At 56.2% G+C, this 20,472-nt stretch overlaps 1 protein-coding gene across 12 annotated transcripts; it reads right to left on the bottom strand.

The window, feature by feature from the left end:
- On the bottom strand, window positions 1–17,593 carry Fcho1 (FCH and mu domain containing endocytic adaptor 1). 12 transcript variants are annotated; one of them, XM_087901144.1, is made up of 28 exons: window positions 17,532–17,590; window positions 13,884–13,924; window positions 13,316–13,368; window positions 10,631–10,722; window positions 9,752–9,826; window positions 9,457–9,598; window positions 8,941–9,093; window positions 8,677–8,781; window positions 7,021–7,119; window positions 6,855–6,951; window positions 6,333–6,377; window positions 6,148–6,220; window positions 5,503–5,527; window positions 5,202–5,259; window positions 4,639–4,817; window positions 4,524–4,548; window positions 4,202–4,253; window positions 3,750–3,844; window positions 3,353–3,595; window positions 2,607–2,815; window positions 2,424–2,511; window positions 2,217–2,325; window positions 1,588–1,743; window positions 1,271–1,403; window positions 847–1,046; window positions 610–665; window positions 265–429; window positions 1–175 (listed from the first exon to the last, which is right to left on the bottom strand). In XM_087901144.1, the coding sequence occupies exons 3-28, from the start codon at window positions 13,340–13,342 to the stop codon at window positions 153–155; spliced, it is 2,724 nt and encodes a 907-aa protein (XP_087757270.1). In that variant the 5' UTR covers window positions 13,343–13,368; window positions 13,884–13,924; window positions 17,532–17,590; the 3' UTR covers window positions 1–152. The 12 variants fall into 12 exon arrangements, with proteins under 12 accessions (XP_087757270.1, XP_087757278.1, XP_087757276.1 ...); XM_087901152.1 differs by having other exon boundaries at window positions 2,607–2,716; XM_087901150.1 differs by having other exon boundaries at window positions 13,316–13,364; window positions 17,532–17,560.
- Between the last annotated feature and the right edge of the window lie 2,879 nt (window positions 17,594–20,472).

Genomic DNA, 20,472 nt, shown 5'->3' with positions numbered 1-20,472 from the left:
TTTTTATTTTGTTAGAAAAGTGTTTATTTAAAGAATACTAAAAGGTCCGGGCCTGCTTGGAATGGAGGAGGGAGGAGTCTTGACTCAGTCTGGAGCCCAGCCTGAGCTGGGGGAGCAGAAGTAGGCGGGAGGGCAGGAGGTCCCGGAGCACCTTAGCAACTGGTGAGGTACATCCCTGTGGGGACAGAGCAGGGGCCTGGCGTGGGTTCCTTGCGTGGGCTCCTCTGCACTTGGCCTGGGAGCCCAGCCCTGCCCTGCAGCTACCTGTGGCGAATCTCCGCTTCACCAGGGACATGCGATAGCCGCCGCCCAGCAACTCCAGGTCCAGACCGGACAGCGTGGCACCCTCACTGGTGAACTGCGCGGCCACGGGGCTGGGGGTACTGGGCCCTGACTGCGGCTGCCAGCTAGCGGACAGGCGGCCGGAGCCTGCGGGGCCTGGGGTCAGGAAGCGCTCCTGCCACAGGCCCTTAGCACTGCCCACCCTGTCCCGAGAACCCTGCTCAGGGATTCTTCAGGTCCCATGTGCCAGAGTATCCCCAATTTTAACAAGTGCTGCCTACCCATGATTTCTCCCACGCAGCAGCCCTCATCGTAGCTGTGACTCACCTCCTGCCTCACACACATCTGGAAGCTTCCACGTGAACCTCTTTTCCTCTGTGCTCCTGGTAGCAAGGGAAGATGGGTGAGCAGCCGAGTCACCTGTGTGGGACCTGTTAACCTACTTACTGTCCAGCGGAGCCTCCGTTTCCCCACCCGTCCATGAGCTACAGTGGCACAGCTACCCCAGGGCTCTGAAATCCTTTGTTTGTTGGCCTGTTTTCACAGCGGGACTGGGTGGCTCACCAGCTGGCAGCAGGCTGCAGACGCACGCTGGTCACCGGCTCTCCCACAGGTAGCAGGATTTGGACATTTGTTAGCGGCGTGGACACCGTGGTGGCGCCCGCACGGTAGCTGTACTCCACCGTGACCCGCGTGAGCGTGGGCCCGCACTGCCAGTGGGCGCTCATTTGCAGGGGCACTGACTCAGGCCCAGGCCGAGAGAACTTAAAGATAAGACAGAGGTGGCTGGGCGACATTGCCACGTCCCGCCCCCCCCCACACACACACAAGGATTCCACCTAGTCCAGTGCAAGCAATATGCAACCACTAGGACCACATGCAGTATTCCGTGCGGCCAGCAGGGAACAGAAGAGCGCACAGACACCAGAAACCCCTCGCTCACTTGCAGAATTCATGCATCCCGTCCCGCCCCGCCCCAGCACCCCACCTGGTAACGCAGCAGCACCAGGTTGTAGTAGGAGGCGGTGGGGTTCTGCTCCGCCTGGTGTTGCAGGGCCTCTGTCAGCGCCGTCATGTTCAGCCAGAAGTCTTTCGTCTCTGGGTCACTCTGGGAGGGGTCACTGCAGAAATGGGGACAGAACATCCTCATTCTTCAATAAATGCTCTCCTACTCCAGTCTGAGCTGCCGTGGGTGGGAGAGGGAAAGTCACCCGCCTCACATCACAGAGCAAAGGGCAGGAGGCACTGTAGGCATTTTAAGACCCTGAGCCCCTGGCAACTTCTCCCACCACCCATGCAGGGCACCTGAAGATCAAGTCAGCGTTGGGCTGAAAGTGTTCCACCGGCGCCGTGTGCACGAGCCTGAAGCTGAGGACGGGTGGGGGTGGGGTCCCACTGAACACTCGCACAATGCCCGCTGGAAAGGTCATGGTCAATTCCCCAGTGATTCGAGCCAGGCAGCTGGGGAGCCGAGGAAACACGGGATGTGGGATCCGGGCTCTGCGTTTCCCACTCTCTTGGTTCCCCTGGCACCCAAATCTCCAATGAAGCTCTAATTGTTCCCAGCACCCTCTCCCCAATTTCTTTCTCTCCCATCCCCGCCTGGCAGGGTGAACCCCCCACCATCACCACACACAGTCTGGACTAAGAAAAGTATCTCCCCTAGGTCCTTTTTCTCCTGGACCACCAGAAATCTCAAACAAGAATAACTCGTGTTTTGAGCAACCCTAGCTTGGGTTTAGGGTCTAATAGTCCCTCTTCTCTGTGGTTTAATTAAGGTCTCCTTTTGTCAACCACAGGAATGGCAAGCCTGCTTCAAAGTCCCTAGTTCACCCCCAATGCCCTTCAGCTCAATATTCATGGCCTCCTTAGAGGAACCTCAGGGTTCCCTAGCCTCAATCAAATGCCCTCAGGTTAACCCCGTGACAGTGTACCTGGGGCTGTGGCCACGGAAATAGGCATGGACATACTCAGTGAAGGCTGTAGCCACAGGCAGGGTGTCCTGGGACCCCAGGACCACTGGGCTGGGGCCACGGGAGATACCTGCGGGAAGATGGGGGTCAGCAGGACAAGCCTCACCCACTTAACCAGCATCCCAGAAAAGAGGCCCCAAGGCCCTAAGGGGAGCTGTCCCTACAAACCATGCGCCATCTGAGTGGAGAAGCCAGGCCGATCATGGGCGATGCTGGGGGCAGAAGATCCCAGAGGGGAGGGGCTCAGGGATCGGCACTGCAGGGAACGAGAGGATCAGGGCTGTGAGCTGCCCAGAGCTGCCTACAGGGGCGGCCCCTTCCCGACAGAAACCGCCTCACCATGCCACCCACCAGGTCACCGTTGCTCCTAGTGAGCGGGCAGGACACTTTTCGGGACCGAGGTCTCCTGGGTGGTGCAGCCAGGCCCTCCCTGGGGGCGGAGTCAGCAGGCAGCGTGGAGTCTAGGATGAGGACAGTGCAGGGCTGTCTCCAGCCGGAGCTGGGGGCGTTAGCCCTTAAGAAACAATGAGCTGAGGACTTCTGGGTAAGAAGAGCCCAGGCTGCAGAAGGACAGGAGTGTGTCGTTGCTGGCGACTCAAGAGGTGGGTAAACCACACCTAGGCCTCCGTCACTCTGGTGTCACATCCGCTTAGCTCCGCCAAGAACCAGATTCTTCCCCGTGGATACCAGCTGCCCGCCAGTGTGACCACCTCAGGTGGCAGTTATGAGAGCCTCACTGCTCTCTCCCCGTCCCACCCTCCAGCTACTTAGGCTCTAGGTTGGGTGTTTTCCCTGTAGCCTGCCTGAGTGGGCTAGATGCCCATTTTGATGACATCTGCATTCAGCAGTGGACACAGGGTTCAGCCACGCCCCCTTCAAACTCGAGTTCACAGATGTCTTAGGTCCACCCATCCTTCCAGCCGCTGACTCCTGCAGCACACCCCCAGCCTCGTGGCCGAGAGGAGACTCCAGCACCACACATGGCCAAGTCGACACCCACCTTCCTGACACAGGGCCTTTGCTTGACCATCAGATGGTCCCACCTAGAAAGGCCTCCACCTGGCACCCAGTCTTCCAGGGACACCCGCTGGGCTCACCTGTGCCTGCCTCTGGCCCCCACGGGCCTGGCGAGGGTGCACGGGGAATCGGGCCCCTGCCCTCTGGGTGTTGCATCCTGCAGGTGGGTGGGCTCTGCGGGGTGCCCGGCCGGGGGACCCAGGACTCAGGGGATGGGTCGGGGGCAGCATGCGATGGAGAGTCCAGGCCTGAGTCCTCCACATTCTCAGGGGACGAGGAAGAGAAAGGGGATGGGCTGGATGTGAAGCCCAGGCTGCTGGAGCCTAGGAAGGGGCAGGGTCAAGGGCGTGGTCAGCATAGTCCACGCCCACATCCAGATGTCACCTCCCACATTAGTATACCGTCCACAAGCCCATAGCCATGCCCCTCCAACCAATGGCCCACCCACTGTGGGGCCCTGTCCAGCTCTCCCTCTACCCGTGAAGTCCTCGTGGTCAAAGGCTGACTCCAGCGGCGGCCCAAAGAGGCTCTTGGTCAGTGGCTCCTCCGAGGCCAGCGGCCTCTCAGCACAGCTGGGGACAGCGACAGGGGCAGGGCCGAGTCTGGCACCTGAGGCCTTCCCAGTCTTTCAGCTCACCCAGCCTGCATCACCCACCCAGCGCAGCCTGCATCACCATGCTAAGACCAGACTTTGAAGCATTTTGACCCCATGTTTGGTGAGGCAGGGTCTTACTCTGCCCAGGCTCCTGAGCGCTGGGTGACATGCCAGCTTCATCCACAATTAAAGCCCCTAGAGTGTCCACAGGCCTCCCAGGCCCAACACAACACAAGCAGACAGCAGGTGCCTCATAAGTGTCCAATAGCCTCATAGTGAGGAAGCGGGAGGGGGGGCCCATCTGCCTGCACAGTCATGTCCCCGCGAGACCCACCTGCCGGTCCGTGGGGCTGACTGAGGTCTCTGTGGCTTCCCAGAAGTGTCCCCTAGGACAGACAGGGCCTTGAGCTTCTGTCACACCAGGACCACTGCTGGCATTTGTCAGACAGAGGCCCAAGGTGGCAAGCATGGACAGAGGGGACAGCAGCTTGGGGTTCTAGTTCTGCCCCCAGCTGCCCATGCACCTTGTGGTTAGTCCCACAGTGAAGCTGTTTGGTGGAGGAGGAGCCCGAGGGTGAGCAATCCCATTCCCAGGCATCCAGGCCTGCTTCCCCTCCAAGGGCACCTTCTAACCCCAGACAGGCTGGGCTACTCACTTGAAGAGTGACGTTTCATGGTGCCCTGAGGAAAAAGGGAGAAACCAACTAACTTGAGGCCCAGCTGCAGCCTGCTGGCTCCAGTGCCCCTCACCGTCCCAGTTGCCCAACTCACCCCTGGTCCTGGCGGAAGGATGAGGCTGCCGGCTGTGGCCCTGAGCTGGGCAGCTGCAGCCTCAGAGCTGCAGGCCGCCGTGCGGGGTGGGGCAGGCTTGATGTGAACATAGAACTTTCTAGGCTCCTCGTCATCAAAATCAGAGTCACTAGAGGAAAATCGCGGGGGCTCGGCCGTGGGTGAGCCTCTGTCAAGGAGCCAGTCTTGAATCTGACCACACTTTCCACCCAGAGGCCTATGATCAGGAAACTACCCGGGGAGCTTCTAGACAGCCACTACAGTCCAACACTAATGCCCTTCCTCCAGGAAGCCCTCCTGGGTATTCCACCATAAAAGCCCACCTTGTCTTGTCTGTCCATCTTTATTCTGAAACAGGATCTCTCTACATAGCCCAGGCTGGCCTGGAACTTACTGACTGGGCTCACACTCCAAGATTCAGCAGTTTCTGCCTCCCGTGCTGAGTTAAAGAGACACATCCCCACTGCCCGACTCTCACCCCCCTAACACAGGACAAGGGCCTGGGCCTGGCTCTCCCCAGGGGGACACAGTCACAGACAGGATATTGTTGTGAGAGACATCAGGGCGCACAGTGAAGCCTTCCTCGTCTACCTCTGGAGGCACCTGGGGAGGCAGAGTCAGGTCCCTTAAGACCCTTTGTCTTGATCCCTCAACTCCCACCAGAATATATTCCAGGATGTAGGTAAATCCCAAGGGAAACTGAGCCACGGTAGAGCTTTCAGTCCCTCACGGTGGGGATCACAGAGACCAGACCGGACTCTGAGCCCCACCCTGGGCCCCTCTGGCCTCCTCAGGCCTTGAAGATCAAGCCCTGCCCACCCTCTGCCCCTCCTCCACAGAACTTACCCCGGAATCAGACTCCAGGAAGTCACTGGGAACAAAGGAACAGGGGTGAGTGGCTGGTGCCAGCAGAAGCGATGCCCACCATATTGCCCCAAGCTAGCCCACAGGCTGGGACCCTGGGGCTTCTTTGAGTTTGTGAAGCCGGGCAGCGGTGGTGCATGCCTTTAATCCCAGCACTCGGGAGGCAGAGACAGGCAGATCCCTGTGAGTTCGAAGCCAACCTGGTCTACAAAGAGAGTTCCAGGACAGGCTCTATAGCCACTGAGAAACCTTGTCTCAGAAAATAAGAGAGAGAGAGAGAGAGAGAATATGTGGGGGTATCTAGAGGGAGTTGTCAGAGACAGCCTCTAACAACAGAGCAGATGAGGAGCTAGCCTTGGTAAAGGAAGGGATCATGTCCAACCTACGTTACAATGGGCCAAGCAGCTTCTGGCCCACCTGGGTGAAAGGAAGAATTCCAGACTAGTTTGGGGTTGGGGAGTGGCTCTGTTGGACTAGCCTGGGACAGAGGTCTTTCTGGGCTAGCCCAGGCTGAAGTGATCCTGGGCTGGTCTGCCATAGGGAGAGTGCCATAGGGAACTTCTATGCTAGCTGGAGCAAGAGGCAGAATTTTGGTCTAGCCTGGACCAAGGTGGAGCACTTTCTCACACAGAGGCACGCGGCTCCCTCCGGCTCAGTCCTGGAAGACGGAAGGCCTTGGCTCCTCGGAGGCGTTTCATTGCTGTAGACACAGGGTGGACATGCTAACCTCTGGAAGGTTCTCCCCCTTTCTATTCAGAGCCCCTTCCCATACCCCTGATCTAGCCTGGGCATCCAGGCCCAGACGTACTTGCCTTCCTGCAGGGCAGCTGTGCTGTAGGCATCAAAGTCCAGAGGCCCTGGGGCAAAAAAAAATTAAAAAAGGCATCTGAGAGGCAGAAGCAACGTGGCAGGGATACCAGGACACCGGGCTCCACAATGGGGGCCATGGATGGTGTGAGGGGAACCTAGGCGTGGCAGATGCGGGCAGGCTGGACGGCAAGCCGGCAAGGAGGAAGGCTTTCCTGGTCACCTGGGTCTGGGGACACAGCCTGCCACCATTTAGGGGATTGTGATTTCCACTTCAGTGATGAGGAAGCGCTCAGAGACATGCAACTATAGTCTCAGTGCCAACAGTGAGCAAAGGACCCAAGCCCGCCTATCCCTTGGGCTCTCATCCTGGAGAAACCGCCGAGCTTTCCAGCAGCGCTCTCATGACGCCTTTGGGACTATGTGAGATCAGATGCCTTCTCTATGTGGGCTAGGGGACATAGAACTGCCACCAGTCCATTTCCAAAGAAGAAACCAATGGTCAGGGAGGCCCCGCTGTCACTCACCAGGCTTCTCGTGGCCGGTGCCCTTGCTCTCTGCAAACTTCCTGAGAAGCATGTCCACTGTCACATTTTCCACGTTCTGCTTAAATTCTTCGTGCACCTGGTAGGGGGCAGGGCATGAGGAGTGGGCCCTCGGTGGGCGGGACGGGAGGGCGAGGCCTATCCTCACCTGCCCGATCTGCACGTGGGTGTCCTCCACGGAGTGTGCATAGGAGCCCAGCAAGGCCTTCATGTGCTGCAGGTGGGCCTCCTCCATGGCCTGAAAGCGCTGAGATGGGAAGGGCATGTGACCCAGGCTGACCAATCAGATCAGTCCCGCTTCCAGCTCTGATAGGCTTAGGGAAGCGTGAGACTCTGCATTCGGATTTTTGGGGTAAGTTTAAAGCGCACCGCTGCCCCCAACCTCCCCGCCCCTATGTGCCTGCCTTTGATCCCAGCACTGGAAGAGACAGGAGGATCTCTGAGTTCGAGACTAGCTAGTCTACATAGTGAGACCTGTCTCAAAAAAAAAAAAAAAATGGTTCCGCTGGATCAGAGACGCAGCTACTCTTTGTATACACACAAACACCCCAGTGTGTCCTCTGCCAGCCTAGAAGTGAGGTCCCTAGAACCAAAGACCAACCGCAGAGACGACATCCTATTAACGCCATTGGACCGCCTGGATTCAGCCATGCCTGATGCCCCGGCAGTAGCAAACCCATGTTGCAGGATATTTGTTTGCACTGATAAAGATATGTCTATCGGGCACCTGATTGGCTTAATAAAAAGCTGAATGGCCAATAGCTAGGCAGGAGAGGACAGGCGGGACTTCTGAGCAGAGAGAGGAACTTTGGGTGAAGAAAGGCAGGATTTATCAGCGAGACATGGAGAAAGTAGCACATACAGAAGAGAGGAGAGGTAAAAAGCCACATGATGGACATAGATTAATAGACACGGGTTGACCTGATTCGCCGATACCTAAGCCAAGGCCAAGCCTTCATAATTAATAAGTCTCCATGTCATTATTTGGGGACTGGTGGTCCAAAGAACGTCTTACAAGAAAGACCCGCTATATTTGACACCCAACACATATATTCATGGGTAGAGCAGCTGACGGTCTACCTGATGAGAGACTAGATAGAAACGCCTGCCAAAGCACGGACCACCAGCTTCCCAGTGCTGGAGCACTGACCCTGCTCTCAGGGGCCATTGCCCTCTGGAAAGGCAAACAGCCTCTGCCCAGAACCCATCGTAAGGGGGCAGAGGTAGCCCGCAGCGCATGTGCTACGGGGAACGCCTAGACAGGGAGCCGACGGAGCTCATGCAGCCAGATACCCACACAAAAAGCCAGGCCCAGACTGAAAAAGACCTCCGAACAAGCTTAGATGCAAATTTTCAAAAATAAATAGTTTAAAAATAATAGTCTTTAAAGAGAGAATAAAGTAATACAAAAAGAATACACATTATACAAGGGGAAAATACTCGGGTGTCTGGATCGTGCATGGTGTTTGGTTGACTTTGAATTCTTTGAATGCTGATGAGCAAAGGAAGGGCAAACACTGCTGACAGACACTGCATCATAGAAAAAATTGCTAAATTAAACCAACCTATATATTTTGAGGATACTTTAACTTCAATTCCAACAACAAATCCATAAGTAAATCTGTTTAACTGAAAATTTCTTCTTTTTCTCAGAATGCCAAAGCTGGTGATATATTTGATATATAGCCCAGAATGACTTTGAATTCCTGATCCTCCTGCCTCGGGTCCCTGGGATTGAGGACAGGGCACCCCTGCAGGGAGTGTGGGGACCAGCCACCACAGGGTCACAGGGCGAGGATCTCACCAAGGCCGAGTCTAGCATCTTGGTCTCAAAGTCAGCCCGGGCAGAGTTGTACTTATCCACAGAGCGTCGCAGGCTGTCGGCTGCCTTCTTGCTTTTGGTTTCTGCCTGGGAGTCATAAAGAGGACCGTGTGAGTCGCCATGAGGACCATCAGGCGGCTTTACCACCCTGCCAAGCCATCTTCTGAAATCAAGGGGAGATGGCCTCAGTTTAGTGCCCAGCGCTTTGGGACATGCTGTCTCTCTCTGGTCAGGAGGCCAACAAACCTTGTCCATCTCCTTCTGGCTGGTGTTCTCTCTGCGCAGTCGCTCCACATCCATGCAGCGGCTCAGGTAATTCTCCCGAGACTTTGGCAAGAGCTGACCTACGCTGGCCAACACCTGCACTGCATCCACAGTGCCCAGAACTTCCTCCTTGCACTGTAGGTAGGGAAAAGCAGGGAAGGGCTTTGGCTCAGGGGTGGAGTGACAGCCTGGGATCCCCAGTGAGGGGCTGGGGGCGTGGCTCAGGGGGTGGAGTGACAGCCTAGAATCCCCCAGTGAGGGGCTGGGGCGTGGCTATGGGGTGGAGCCTCTGCCCAGGCTCCCCCAGGGAGGGGCGGGGGCGTGGCTCAGGGGTGGAGCTTCTGCCTAGGCTCCCCCAATGAGGGGCGGGGGCAGGGTGCCTACGCATGCTTTCCCAGTTTCATCCACACACACCCTTAAGCTGCAAGTGGGTGGACAGGCCCATCTCGGGTCCTGAGTGCCCCAGGGCCCCTGCATGCCTGCCAAGGCAGCTTCTACCTTCTTGTGGGCCTTGAGCTGCTCCTCGCCATAGCGCAGCACGTCCTTGAGGAGGTCGTGAAGTTTCCGTGTCAGCTCCAGGTGGCACAGTGCCAGCTTGTCCGAGGACACACGGAAGACCTCCCAGAGCGGGGCGAAGGTCCTGGGGACAGAAAGAGTCCAGAGTATCTAATACCCCCGGGGCCCTCACACAACACAGCTGTCATTGCTGATATGGAACTCGGCAGAAGTTGAGTCCTTCAGGTCCCGGGTTGCCTTAACCAGGGTTCCCCCAAACACACCCAGCTGCACTCACCCCATCGGGGTACCATTGCTGGCGAGCTTGGACAGCTTGGCCATGGCCTTCGAGTATGTCTCTTCGATGCTGGCCCTGGATCGGAGAAAGGGAAAAGACAGGCAGATTCAAGTACCCTGAGACAGGCCTTTCTCTGCCTCAGTTTCCCTCCATCCCTACACCTTGCTCTCAAAACAAAGTTTTGAAAACTGATTGGATAATTTTGTTTTTCCTTAAGTAATCTTTTTAATTTTAGGTTTTTTTTTTTTTAATGGTCTGTATATGTGGCCTAGGCGGGCCTCAAACTCGTGGTAGCTTTGCCTCAGCTCGCCCTAGTGCTGGTTATGCGGGTACACCATCATGACTGCATCACGCATGTTTCCACTTCTGATGCCAGGACTCAGGATTTTAACCCCCTCCCAAGAGTAAGTGATCTTATTTTCAGTAGAGGGGGTATCAGACCCCTGGAACACGGTTTAAAAGGTGCATGCTGGCCAGTGAGACGGCCCAGTGGGTACAGGGCTTGCAGCCAAGTCTAAGATCTACCTGAGTTCAGTCTCCAAATCCCACGTGGTGAAAGGAGAGAACCAGCTTCACCAAGCTGTCCTCTGCCGTCACATGTGTCATGGAATGAGCACCAACCCCTCCACACGGGTAAATTCAAAATAGAAAATAAAATAAAAATAAACAAAGTGGCTTGAGGCAGAAATGGTTCCAATGGATTGGAGACCTTGAGGTGTCTAGGTCATCTGATTCCTGGAGACCCAGGAAATCTGCACCCTGGATCCTTCCTTGAATCCCAGTAAAAACCTTGTGAACCAGAGCCCTGGTAGGCATATCCCAGGGTGGACGAGCCCTGGGGTAGGCGGAGCCCTGGGGTGGGCATGTCCTGCGCCTCACCTTTCCCTAATGAAATCAGCCAGTTCCTTGGTGGCCACAGGGCCCTGCTTCACACAATGGTAGAGGACCTCAAAGCCATGGTTTTTGTCACCCTGTAAGGGATGAAAGAGATGTAGAAGGCAGAAAGGGGCATCCAGGTTGCCTAGCAACAGAGACAGATCTTTTGCGGAGGGCGGGGAGGTGAGACCTAACTGGATAGGCGGGATGCACTTCTCCCCTGGCCAGAGGGAAGCCTGGGACTTTCACTGCATTTTTAGGGCTCCATCATCTCCTTCTGAGTGTCCCTTTATGTGCCCAGAGGTCGACATCATGGGTCTTCCTCTATAGCCCTCTGCCTGCCTCTGCCTCCCTGCACTGTTACCTGTCCTGCCGTGCCAGCTTTTTACATGGCTGCTGGGGCCTTGAACTCAGATCCTGCTATTTGTGATGCAAGTACTTTTCCAACCAAGTCAGCAGGACAAACCCAGGTAAGCCTTACATCCGAATGTCCCTGCCACCGCCTCCATGCCCCACCCAGACCCATGGTTCTCAGCGGCCAACACCACAACAGTCCTTAATATGTTCCTGCTTCCTCACCTCAGCTCAGCTTCCTCCTGGCCCCAGCAGCTTCCCCACATTCCACAGCCCCATGGCTGCTCAGAGCTCCGGCCTCCACCCCACCAGAAGATTATATTATCTCTTCCAACTGAAGTGCGCCGGCTACTTCGGGTGGTGGCTGCACCATGCTGAGCCCTAGCTCTCTGATACGACAAATGGTGGCAATGGGCAGCAACTGCCACACAACGACTTTATGGGCAAGATGTGTCTGGTACTCTGCTGGACACAAAGGCCTTCTGGGTAATAGCGAGGTCTCCACACAGCTCCCACTGAGCCCACCTGCTGCTGCTGGGATCCTCGGGTGAGGCTGCACCAGGCACTGCCGCCTAGGCCATTATCTGGGGCTAACACAGAGTCAACCACTGGCCATTTTCCCAGACCTGGCAAGCCCTCAGCACTGTCTGCCTTAGCAAAGTGGGCAGACAGCCGAGGGTCTGAGGAGAGATGTCCAGAGCCTGTGTCTCTGATCAGAACCTCTGGGTGACAGCCAAAGAACACTTCACCGCTTCATACCCCTCTAGTGCCCATGCATCTGCCATGGCTTCCCAGTGCTCTCTAGGCTTGTGACCCTAACTGGTCTCAAAGGAACTGGGCACCCCCAAGCATTGGGGCGTGGTTCAGGAGGGAGCCCCTGCCTAGACTCCCGAGTGAAGGGATGGGGGCGTGGCTCAGGAGTGGAGCCTTTGCCTATTATATTTGAAGCACTGGGCTTCATCCCTAGCAGGGAATTAGAAGAAAAGGAGTCTGATATCTCAGCCACACATCCGTGTCCCAGAAGACAAAATTCTCATTCATTTGCAAAACCTCCTGAGAAAATGGAGGCTGGTTTACCAGCCCCTTCCCAAGGAGAACCTCTGAGCCAGTAGGACCCTGACTCAGGGCTGAGCCCTCGCAGCTGTTCTATCTTGGGGTGTGTATGGGAGGGAGGTTGGGGTGGCTTCTATTCTCTCCTCGCTCATTGACTTCTTCCCCCATTTTCACACCACATGGAATATGAAACACTGGCAATCCCGTAGGAGTTACTGCCACTGCTCCCAAATGTGGGTGTCTTCTGGACTGCCGCTGTAGTCCAGGGGTTCTAATGACAGCCCAGAGAGCAACACCTCGGGGGGGGGGGGGTCACACAGCCATTCAGAGGCCATGGGAGAGACTTGCAGGTGGCAAGGGACAGCCGGCCCTTTAAGAAAGCAGAGTCTAGTAAGAGGAGTCCCAGCTGGGGAGGGAGAATGGGAGGGAATGGGGCTTGTTGCTAGGGGCAACCGGTTGCTTAGCAACCAGCTACCACTTTGCAAGCTGTGGGCCTACTGGGGAGGAAGGGACCTTTCAGCCTGATGCCTCCTAGACTCCAGGCTCCCATTCTGGGGCTGCTCCTGCATCCTCGGTGGCTCCCCAGTTCCCTACCCAACCAACCCGGAAGGGACGTTGGTCCTTGAGTGCCACCAAGTGTCACACCTTTGAAATGGACTCAGGGTGTTTCTTGTGGTTGTAATAGATTTTGCACATCCTAGAAACCGGCCTTCAGGGCTACTGCAAACAGGGTTATGGGGAGCCCTGAGATGGGCTGAGCCGCACGATCTGGCTCTGTGACAGCCTAGACCCCATTTGCAGCAGGCCTAGGTGGCGAAGAGGGCAGAAATTGGGGGGGGGTCAATCTCCCCCCCCCCAAAAAAAATTCCAAGATTAAAAAAAAAAAAGGCATGGAATTTGGAATTTCCCTGGATGGCTTGCCCAGATCTGGGAAGTTCAGTTTGGTCCCAGGAGCTAGTGAGGCAGGCTTTGGAACATGCCATTTGTGGAAACACGTTACTGTGTAGCCCAGACTGGCCATTCTCCTGCCTCAGCCTCCCTAGGTCTGCAATCTCAGGTATGTACTCCACACCCAGCTTTGCATTGTTCTCAGACTTGATGCTCAGTGTTACAGTTTGTGTTCCTCGCTGAGGTCAAGGCACCTTTGTCTGCATGTTTAAATTCTACTTCCAGCTGTCCAGTTCCACCTTGACCATAAAAGTCCCTACAGCCCTTTGGGAGCCTTTGCCAAAATAAGAGCACTGAAAATGAGAAGGAAGCAGAAGTAGCAGCAGGTCTTACCCAAAAATGCTCCCCAAAATATGACATCCTGCTGGCCTCCGTCTAGTATCTGTCTGAAAAGAGAGGTGAGTTTGAGGGTCTGAGTCATAGCTAACAAGGGCTTGAACAGGGAAATTCCACCCTCCCTCCCTGTTGCAGGGAGGACTAAGGAAGTGAAGCCGAAGGCAGGAGCAGGTCAGGCCGCCAGAGATGCCCCAGCCTGGGCCCTGTGGCCCAGGGTAACAGGACACTTAGGTCTCAGTCGTATGGGGCTAGGATGGAGGGGCTGTGGTGGGAGGGGTTTTAAAGATGGGTAGACGTTTGTGAGCAAGGACCAGAGTGGTAGTGAATGAGCTGAATTCTAGACAGAACTGGTCTAGTTCGTTTCAGATGTAGGGAAACTGAGTCACTTCCCAAGAGGGGAAGTTACTTGCCAAGGTCAAACGACAGGAAGGGACAGTGGGTTTCATGTCTGGAGCAGTGGGGAGTCAGCATGATGTACTGGGTCCCCAGAGTGTCGTGGACAGTTTCCCCCACCCAGGTCAGGAGCTCCATGGGTCTCAACCACCCCTCGGAAGCCACCATTCACCTGGCTCCAAGTCACTCAGCTCTGTGCCTCAGTTTCTCCATCTGTAGGAGACAGAAAAGCCAGGAACGGCTTTGTTGGAGACTTCAGGTCACGGCACAGAGGGGTGTGCAGAGTCCTTGGCACAGCAAGGCTGGGCTGTCACGGGAGCTGGTGCTCTCATCCATAGTTGATGAGCTGCTTGGTGACAGCCCAGGCCCAGGAGGCCCAGCAAGACTAGACGGGGCCAGCTGACCACAGGATCAGACTGCCCTAGCCCCACTGGCCTAGCCCCACTGGGAGAGGACCCACTCAGTCCTGAGCCTCAGTTTACCTAACACTAAAAGTTAGCTGTGCTTTGTTTTTTGTTCCGTAGCCCAACCTGGCCTGGAACTATGGATCCTCCTGACTCAGCCTCTAGAGTTCAGGGACTCAAGCTGCATGTCACTGTACATGGCAGGTTCCCCCAGCGCAGCGTGAAAGATGGAACACTGGGAGGGACATGGCAGCATATTCCTCCTGAGGCCCTAGAGCACGCATAGGAGTTTTCCAGGGACAGGCGTCTGCCCTCCCACCCCTGCTTGGGCAAGGCTTCCAGAAGGCCCTTTGCAGGGAGGAAAGCCCCAGACGGCCAGACTGTGGCTTGTCTTTTGTTTCACTGGACTCTTGAAGCAGGATCTCACTTTATAACCCTGGCTGCCCTTGAGCTCATGTCTATCCTCCTGCCTCGGTCTCCCAAGCACTGCAGCAACAGCCTGGAGCCTCCACACCACCTTCCTCCTGTGTCCTGGTGCCTGTGGGATCCAGCCAGCCTATCTGAATCCCTAAAATGTGCTGAACGACGGGGACCCAGTTCCCTACACCTGCCACCTGCGTGGCAACACGGCCACCCCTGCGGCCAGGCCCTCACCCGTACAAGCCTGGGAGCCACAGGGGAGGTGGTGGCCATCTGCGTTAGGCTAGATAAACTTGTCAGGTTGAAGAGGCTCTTGGGTAATGGGTTCTGGTCCCGGAAGTCATCAATGTCACCAGAGTTCCCCCATCTCCCCTCCGCCACATGCAAGCCCCTGAGGAGTCACACCTGCTGTCCCGAACTCCACACACATCGACTCACGCCACCAGCCATCCCAACCCATGTCAGACACCACCTCTCATGGCCACAACTGCCCACCTGGCTGCCCAGAACTCCACCCAGTAACCCTTGAAAGGCTGACCTGGGTGGCAGGAGGCGGTACCCAGGATGGGCCCTGATGCTGCCACCTGGCCTAGAAGTGACAGCTATTGCTGCCCCCAGACCTGAGCCCACATGTGGGACACCTTCCTGTCCTGTTCTGAGGTGACAAAGATGGGCGGCACAGTCAAACTCACCGATGGGCACCGTGGGGGGGGGGGGTAAGGCCAGGGCCCCTGGGGCAGAGGGTAAACACCAGGAGGCTACAGGCCCCGACACTTCCGCCAGCCCTGCGTGGAGGCCCCTGTGTCTGGAGGAGGACAGGAAGCCTGGCCCGCCCTGCTTGCCACCCAACCGTCACTTCCCCGCCCAGCACCCCTGGGACCTCCCCACAGCCACAGCAGCGCGGGAGGGTGGGGCTGGGAGAGCAGGTGGGGGCGACATGATTATTCCCAGAGACACACTAATTAGAGCCCCTACCTTGGCCCAAGGAGGTCAGGGTAACCAAGAGGGGAAACTGAGACTTGAAGATGTATGAAGCCTCTCCCTCAGACAAGGAAACTCAAGCATTCTCTATAATGACTTCAGGATCAACAGATAAAGTTTGTTTTAGACAAGGTCTCATGTAGCCCAGGCTGGCCTTAAATTCACTATGTAGCAGATGAAGATGGAAGACAATTCCTGATTCTCCTCTCCCCACGCCTGGCTTCAAAACGTAAATTCTGAATACAGTGCCCCCATCCCCATGTTCTTGGGGTAGTTTTGTTTTTTACCAATGTGATTTGAAAAGAAGCTAAACCACTTCCAAAACTCCTAAAAATATTGTGAACCTAAGACAGTTTTCCTAATGTAACCCAGGGCTGCCTGGCCTCTGCAACATCAGAAGGAGGCCCAGAGATTGACAGACATTTGCTCAGCATCACACAGCAGTCCCCATCCCCCACCCACCAATTCCCCAAAACCCGGGGCCTGGGTGTGCGAACAGCAGCCTGGGTACAGAGGGCAGGCATGGTTGGGTCAGAGCTGGCACTCTGGATTTTGGATGTGGGCTGGCAGGGCCCACAGCCCTTGCCCCCTCTGTGTCCCCAGACTTCAGCCAGCACTCCATGTGGAGCTGAGGGCCCCATACCAGCCTTTGGCTGTCATTTCATCCAATGAACACACATTGAGCACCACTGTGTACTCCAGTCCATACTGCCAGTGATTCTGGTCACACCCTTCAAAGACATCCATTTTCTCATCAGCTGTGACCCCATTTAGTGAGTGCAATATCATAATTAATATCACCAGGAGAGGGTGTTTACAGCGCGCTCCCTCCTACTGGCACCTCTGATCTTCCCACGGGGTTTCAGCTCATTTCACAGAAGGCTCAACCAGTTGGAGTACACCAATTTGGGGGTGTCAGGCTTCCTGTCTAGGGCTCACCTCACTGTCCTGCAAGGGACTGGGGTTAAGTGCCTGGCCTCCCACCTGGGACCTGACCCAGGAACCGGCTGGGCCCTGGTGTAGGTGATGGTATGTGGGTCAAGTGTGACTCAGGCAGCCACACCGGTGGGACTGGGGTGATGGAGGCCAGGTCTTGATTGCAGGCGGGTCCTGTCTTATGATCATGTGGGAACTATCCTCTCCTGGCCCTAGCTTCCTCTGGGAAGGCCAAACTGTACCCATCAATCAATGTCATGGTTTGTTTTCGTTTATGCTTTTTTTTTTATGAGACAGAATCTGGCTATGTAGCCCAGGCTGGCCACAAGCTGCAGATCTTCCTTCTGGCTCAGTCTCCCCAGGACAGGAAAGACCCTGCCAGGCTCAACCCATTTTAAAGGGCCGAAAACCGAGTCTCTCCCAACCTTCGGCCAAAGACTGGGATCCCCATCTGGCGAAAATGGGGTGTACGTATTGGGAATCTGAGACAGTCTCTTCAACCTCTACATTCCAAAGAGGAGACTGAGGGTCAAGAAGGTGCTGTCACTTGCCCAAGGTCACCATGAAACAAGTCCCGCGATGTTGCCAGCAGACAAGCAGAGGGGCTACCGCCCCCAACCTCCTCCGCACCCCATCCTCAGTCACCTCGAATAGTTCTGTTCCTGGGAGCAGATGCAGGCCGCCTCTCTCAGAGCGCGGGAGTCCCCGGTGCGGGCTCCAGGCCTCTCCAGGCCCCGCTCGTCAGGGAGCGGACCCCAGTTTCCCCGCGGCCCCACGCACTGGCCCTGCAGAGCCCCCACCTATCTGCCAAGCTCCAGGCGGGTGCAATGGGAGGGAGGTGAGAATGGGGACCACATGGGCAGGGAGGGAGGTGGCCCCCACCTCAGGGTCTGGGAGCTGAGGGATAAAGACCCAGAGGAGGGATCTGGGGGTCCTCGGGGTCCCCGCTTCCCAATTCTGGATTGAGGAGGACACCAATGGAGCGGCGCCCCGCCTTCTACAGAGGGCATCTGCTTTGGGGTCAGATCAGGATTAAGGCTGCGCCCGCGTCCCGCGCCCCGCGCCCGGGGGACACTCACCCCGAGCCGCCGCCACCTGCGCGCTCCAGACCCGCGGCCCGCCCTCCCCTCGCGCTGCGGAGCGCGCCTCTGGCCCCGCCCATAGGTGTGGTCTGGAGGAGCCCCGCCCCGTGGAGCTTCACAAGCCCTGCGCTGGTTGGCTGAGCCGCGCCACTCACCCGCCGGCTAACACACTGTTTAAAGTGACAGGAGCGGCTCCTACTTCTCTGCACCTGCAGGCTCCTTGGGAGGGAGGGAGGGAGGGAGGGAGGGAGGGAGGGAGGGAGGGAGGGAGGGAGGGAGGGAGGGAGGGAGGGAGGGAGGGAGGGAGGGAGGGAGGGAGGGAGGGAGGGAGGGAGGGAGGGAGGGAGGGAGGGAAGGAGGGAAGGAGGGAAGGAGGGAAGGAGGGAAGGAGGGAAGGAGGGAAGGAGGGAGGGAGAGATGAAAGGAAGGAGCAGCATTTATTGACTACCTGCTGTGTGCAGGGCTCATTGCAGAGCCCTTCCAAGGCCGTGAGGTAATATTTAATATTGAGCCTCATTTTACAAACAATGGCACTGAGAGGGTTGGAGTTGCTTTGGAGGTCACACAGCCACTCTGGTCCATCCATTCATACCACACGTCATTCATTAACTTATTCAGGATGTTCTAGTGACGGAATCCAGCACTACACAAGAGCTACCCCGCCCCCATAAGATAGTTTTTAGAGACTTGCGACTCCCTAGCCTGGACTCCGTTTCAACCTTCCATTCAGGGACAGTCTGCCTGACTAGTCCCAGGACTACTGAGCCACCAGTTTCTCCTATCCCATCGGCCAGGGGACACCTGGAAAGCTAAGTGCCCCTTCATCCCCAGTGCGTAACCCTGCAGCCTCGGACCTCAGACATGGCCAGTTTGAGCATTTTCCTGTGGCTGGGGGTCAAGCCAGGTCAGTTCCAGCCTGCCACTGCCCCACCTCTCACTTAGATCCATCTACTGCAGCTCTGTGTCCTCTGACCTCCTTGTGTGCACTGTAGCATGTGCACATGAGACGCAGCCGTTGGCTAAAACTATAAAGATCAAGCCTGTGCCTGGAGAGCTAGCAACAGCTCTCCTCCCGTGAGCCCACACGGACATTCACATGCTCCAAGGGTGCTTTGTCTACCCCACGAGCCCGTGTGACATTCAGTCTTTGAGTCATGTTCAGGTTTCTGGGGTTTGAGAATGCTAACAAAAGTATCAGACGTTTTAAAATATATATATATTAGTGTGTGCCTGCACGCATCAGAGTCAGTGGAACGTACAATGGATCTATCGCACCTGCCGCTGACTGGGTGCTGCTGCTAATGCTGTCCTGGACTCAAGATTCAGTGCTTCGGACTCCCAGGCAGCTCCATTACAGCTGTGTGCTGACAGCCGCCTGAATCTGCTACACGACTCAGTTTTATTCCTGTCTATGAAGTCAGGACAGATGAGAGTTTCCCTAGTGTGCTCTATCAGGAGGAAACTTGTGAACGTGTACATCTGTCTGTGCATGTGACCATGTGCATGTGTGTGCACATGCATGTGTGCGTGTGTGGGAGAGTGCGTGTGCGCATGTGACCGTGTGCATGTGTGTGTCCACCTGCGTGTGTGTGCATGTGACCATGTGCATTGCATGTGTGTGCATGTGTGTGAACATGCATGTGTGCGTGTGTGAATCATTTATACATACCTCTCCAATGTGTGAGCTTAGCTTTTTGTCAACATGACACAAACCTGGGAAGTGACCTCAAAGAAGAGGCGTCCACCAAGCTGTCCTGTGGACGTGTCTGTGGGCACTTTCTTGACTGATGACTGCTCACTGTGGGCTATTCCACCCCCGGGGCACTCCCCACTGCCACAGCTTCAGTTCCTGCCTCCAGGCTCCTGCTTGAGCTACTGGCCTGACTCCCTTCACGATGGGCTGTAACAGGAAGTACAGCCCCTCCATTGCTTTGTATCAGGGTGTTCGACACAATAAAATAGTTTGCAGTAGAGCCCTAAGTCTGAATCAGTCTAGACAGGAATGTTCCCCCAAAGGAACATTGCGGCAGTGTAAAAGAGTACTTCCCGCCTGGATCCCAGCACTCCAGAGGCTAGCCTGTGCTCCCATACTCAAAACTGAGTGCTCAGAGCTGGCCAGAGGATTCGGCAATCACCAGTGGGTGAGTCTACCAATAACTTCCAGTTTAAGATGACTGACACATTAGAAGGCGAGACTTTAGTTGGAGGAAGGGGTCACCCCAGCTCCCTTTTCTGGCCTCTGCAGTTTTGCTCTCCCATTACAAGGGTTGGCAAAGAATGACCTGGGTGACCCTGGTCTGAGCCCAAAACGCCAGGTCCTTGTGCATCTCCACAACATGTCCCATCAGCCTCAGGGAGGTTGCTCTTGCAGGATACGTCCAGCACCCACAGTTTTTCTTTCATTCTGTTTTTGGGGATAAGGTGGGATTGAGGGGGTCTGCAGCTGTTCTACAATGAGCCATGTCCCCCACCGCCAGCTCCCCTTTGATTGGTCATTCCTTGCTGTTAACTCTTCCCACTCCAAAGCCGCCTGGGGAGGCTTTTCTCGCGAGACCCGGGGAAGATGACCCGTGTGGGCTCCGCCTTTAGCGCCAGGCTGGGAACCCCAGGAAATCTGGCGCCTCACACAGCTGTCAGGCGAGGTGTGACCGCATTCACACACTCGCCCATCCTGGCAGACCTGGGCAGGGGCAAGGGAGAGGCAGGAGGCGACGCTGCAGCCTCGGGGACGCGCAAAGCAGGAAAGGCACACCCCGACAGAAGGACGCGAGACCCTGGAAGCCTCCCCAAGCCCTCGCGCGCGCGCGCACAGGATCTCTTGCTCAACCTGAACACCAGCAAGCCTGGGCATCCTCCTGCCTCCGCACCCCGTGTTGGGATTACAGAGATGTGCCTTCAAGAGCATCTTTTTTACCAGGGTTCTGGGAATCGAACTCAG

This window comes from Myodes glareolus, chromosome 23, assembly GCF_982192425.1.
Source record: "Myodes glareolus chromosome 23, mMyoGla1.1, whole genome shotgun sequence".
Classification (NCBI taxonomy): domain Eukaryota; kingdom Metazoa; phylum Chordata; class Mammalia; order Rodentia; family Cricetidae; genus Myodes; species Myodes glareolus.
The sequence above is the reverse complement of the archived record's forward strand: the minus strand, read 5'-3'. Positions and strand labels throughout refer to the sequence as shown.